Below are 1815 nucleotides of genomic sequence, written 5' to 3'. Positions count from 1 at the left end.
ATCTTAGGTACCGATGTAAATGAAGGAATAAATGAAAATGAGGAGTACTGCTGTGTTGTGCGATCTCGTTTGGATAACCATTCTTTGGTTTATGGAGCTGAAGTAGATGGTGCTGATCCAGAAAAGTATAAAAACCCACACTCTGACCTTAGTGCTTTTGTGGAACTCAAGACAAGTAAAGAATTAAACACTGACAGAGATTTAAGATCACTCTACAAGTAAGTGGTGAAAAGTTCTTTATTTAGTGTTTATTAATGTTTTTGGTACATGTATTTGTGTTATGCAGGCAAGAATTAATTGATATATACTTGTATACTTAGAAATAGGATGAAAACATTCAGAACTGTATGTGCCCTGCCCTCAGAGTAGATAAGAAATAGCTATGAAGTTGGAAGTGAAGTGTTTACTACACACATTCTAAGTAGTCTAGTACAGTTGATGTACATCATCCATAAGAGGTTCAAATTATTTTGAATGTTATGTATAACAAAGCAGTGGTATTAGTTTTTGTTCTTCTGTATTCACTTGATCATAGATGGAACTGATAGTAGACCAGACACTGAAACTCATTTTCACTCTTATTTCTTTCAGATTCAAACTAATGAAATGGTGGAGTCAGTCATATTTAGTAGGAATACCACGAGTTGTGGCAGGGTTCAGAGACATGGATGGACATGTTCACACTCTAAAGACTTACCACGTTACTGAAATGCCACACATAGCTCAGGTATTTTGGGGTGTTTTCTTATCTTCATTAATTATTTGCCTTTAATCTTGATTTTCTTTATTTATAGGGAATCTCTGATTTTCTGAGAATTGCTATTGAAATATACTATTGTGAGAACAAAGATATAGAAAGGAACACCACACAGTTGATGAGTTAAGCTCTTAGGGACAAGAATGATTTTACCTACAGCAAAATGATTTATATCCCAAATAAACACCATTTGCTTTTGCATTGCAGGATCACTGGCAAGACAATATAATGCTAAACTTCCTCAATCAGTTTTTGACCTATGTCAAAAAGAATGTTCAGAAGGATGACCCAAGGACTGTCTACAAGTTTGAAAGACAGAAGCAGGGAGGAGACATCTACTGTACTTACCTTGGTCAAGACCCTGCTTGGACATTTCTACCAAAGTGGTACTATGAGAAAATATTCCAGCCAGAGGATAATTCAGAATAGGTTTATTGTAAATTAGGGAGGATTTTTATAGTAAAGTGTACAATATGAAATTTAAAATATGTTTGAAATATATTTTATACTATTGTGGTCTGGTTTGTATTCCAGATACTGCATATAATAATACAGTTTATATGACTAGTTAAGGAACCCTGGGTATATGTAGATATATGCTATTAATAATATCTGGAGGGGCTTTGCAAAATTGTGTAATTTATTTTATTATACTATTTATGGTTATTTATATGTTTGTAGTAAAGTCTAAAAACAAGATAAAAAAAATTCTTGTTAAATTTGTTAACTGACCAAATACATAAATGGTTAAAATTGTTTATTGTACCCTATCCTTTGGTTTAAGCTTTATGCCAGCCAGTGTATTAACAATGAAAATATGGAATCCAGGTACAAGATATAGTGACATTTTATTTCACTGTAAAAAGGACATGATACTCCAGTTTTTAAAAAAAAATGGTTATGGTGTTCATAGGCATCAATCTGACAACATACATTTAACAAGCTCTGTCAGCTGAATTGGTGTAAATACTCTCATATCCTCTGTCATTAGATCTCTCCTTGTTTGAAATGTGCCCAAGTAGAAGTGGAAGAAATTATCACTAATGCGCATAAATATT

General features: G+C 33.0%; 1 protein-coding gene across 3 annotated transcripts in view; it reads left to right on the top strand.

Moving 5' to 3' along the window:
- LOC119588775 (decapping and exoribonuclease protein-like) overlaps positions 1–1513 on the top strand; it is a 4580-nt gene extending 3067 nt beyond the window's left edge. For 2 of the 3 annotated variants that reach the window (XM_037937416.1, XM_037937418.1), the window contains 3 exons: positions 8–218; positions 592–727; positions 965–1217. In XM_037937416.1, coding sequence (XP_037793344.1) covers positions 8–218; positions 592–727; positions 965–1186 — 569 coding nt within the window. In that variant the 3' untranslated portion in view covers positions 1187–1217. Of the gene's footprint in view, positions 1–7; positions 219–591; positions 728–964 lie in introns of all 3 variants that reach the window. The other variant, XM_037937417.1, reaches the window with a different exon arrangement.
- Positions 1514–1815: the final 302 nt, after the last annotated feature.

The sequence above is a fragment of the Penaeus monodon genome, chromosome 24 (assembly GCF_015228065.2).
Source record: "Penaeus monodon isolate SGIC_2016 chromosome 24, NSTDA_Pmon_1, whole genome shotgun sequence".
Classification (NCBI taxonomy): Eukaryota; Metazoa; Arthropoda; class Malacostraca; order Decapoda; family Penaeidae; genus Penaeus; species Penaeus monodon.
Note: the sequence above shows the minus strand (reverse complement) of the source record. Positions and strands in the feature narration are given on the sequence as shown.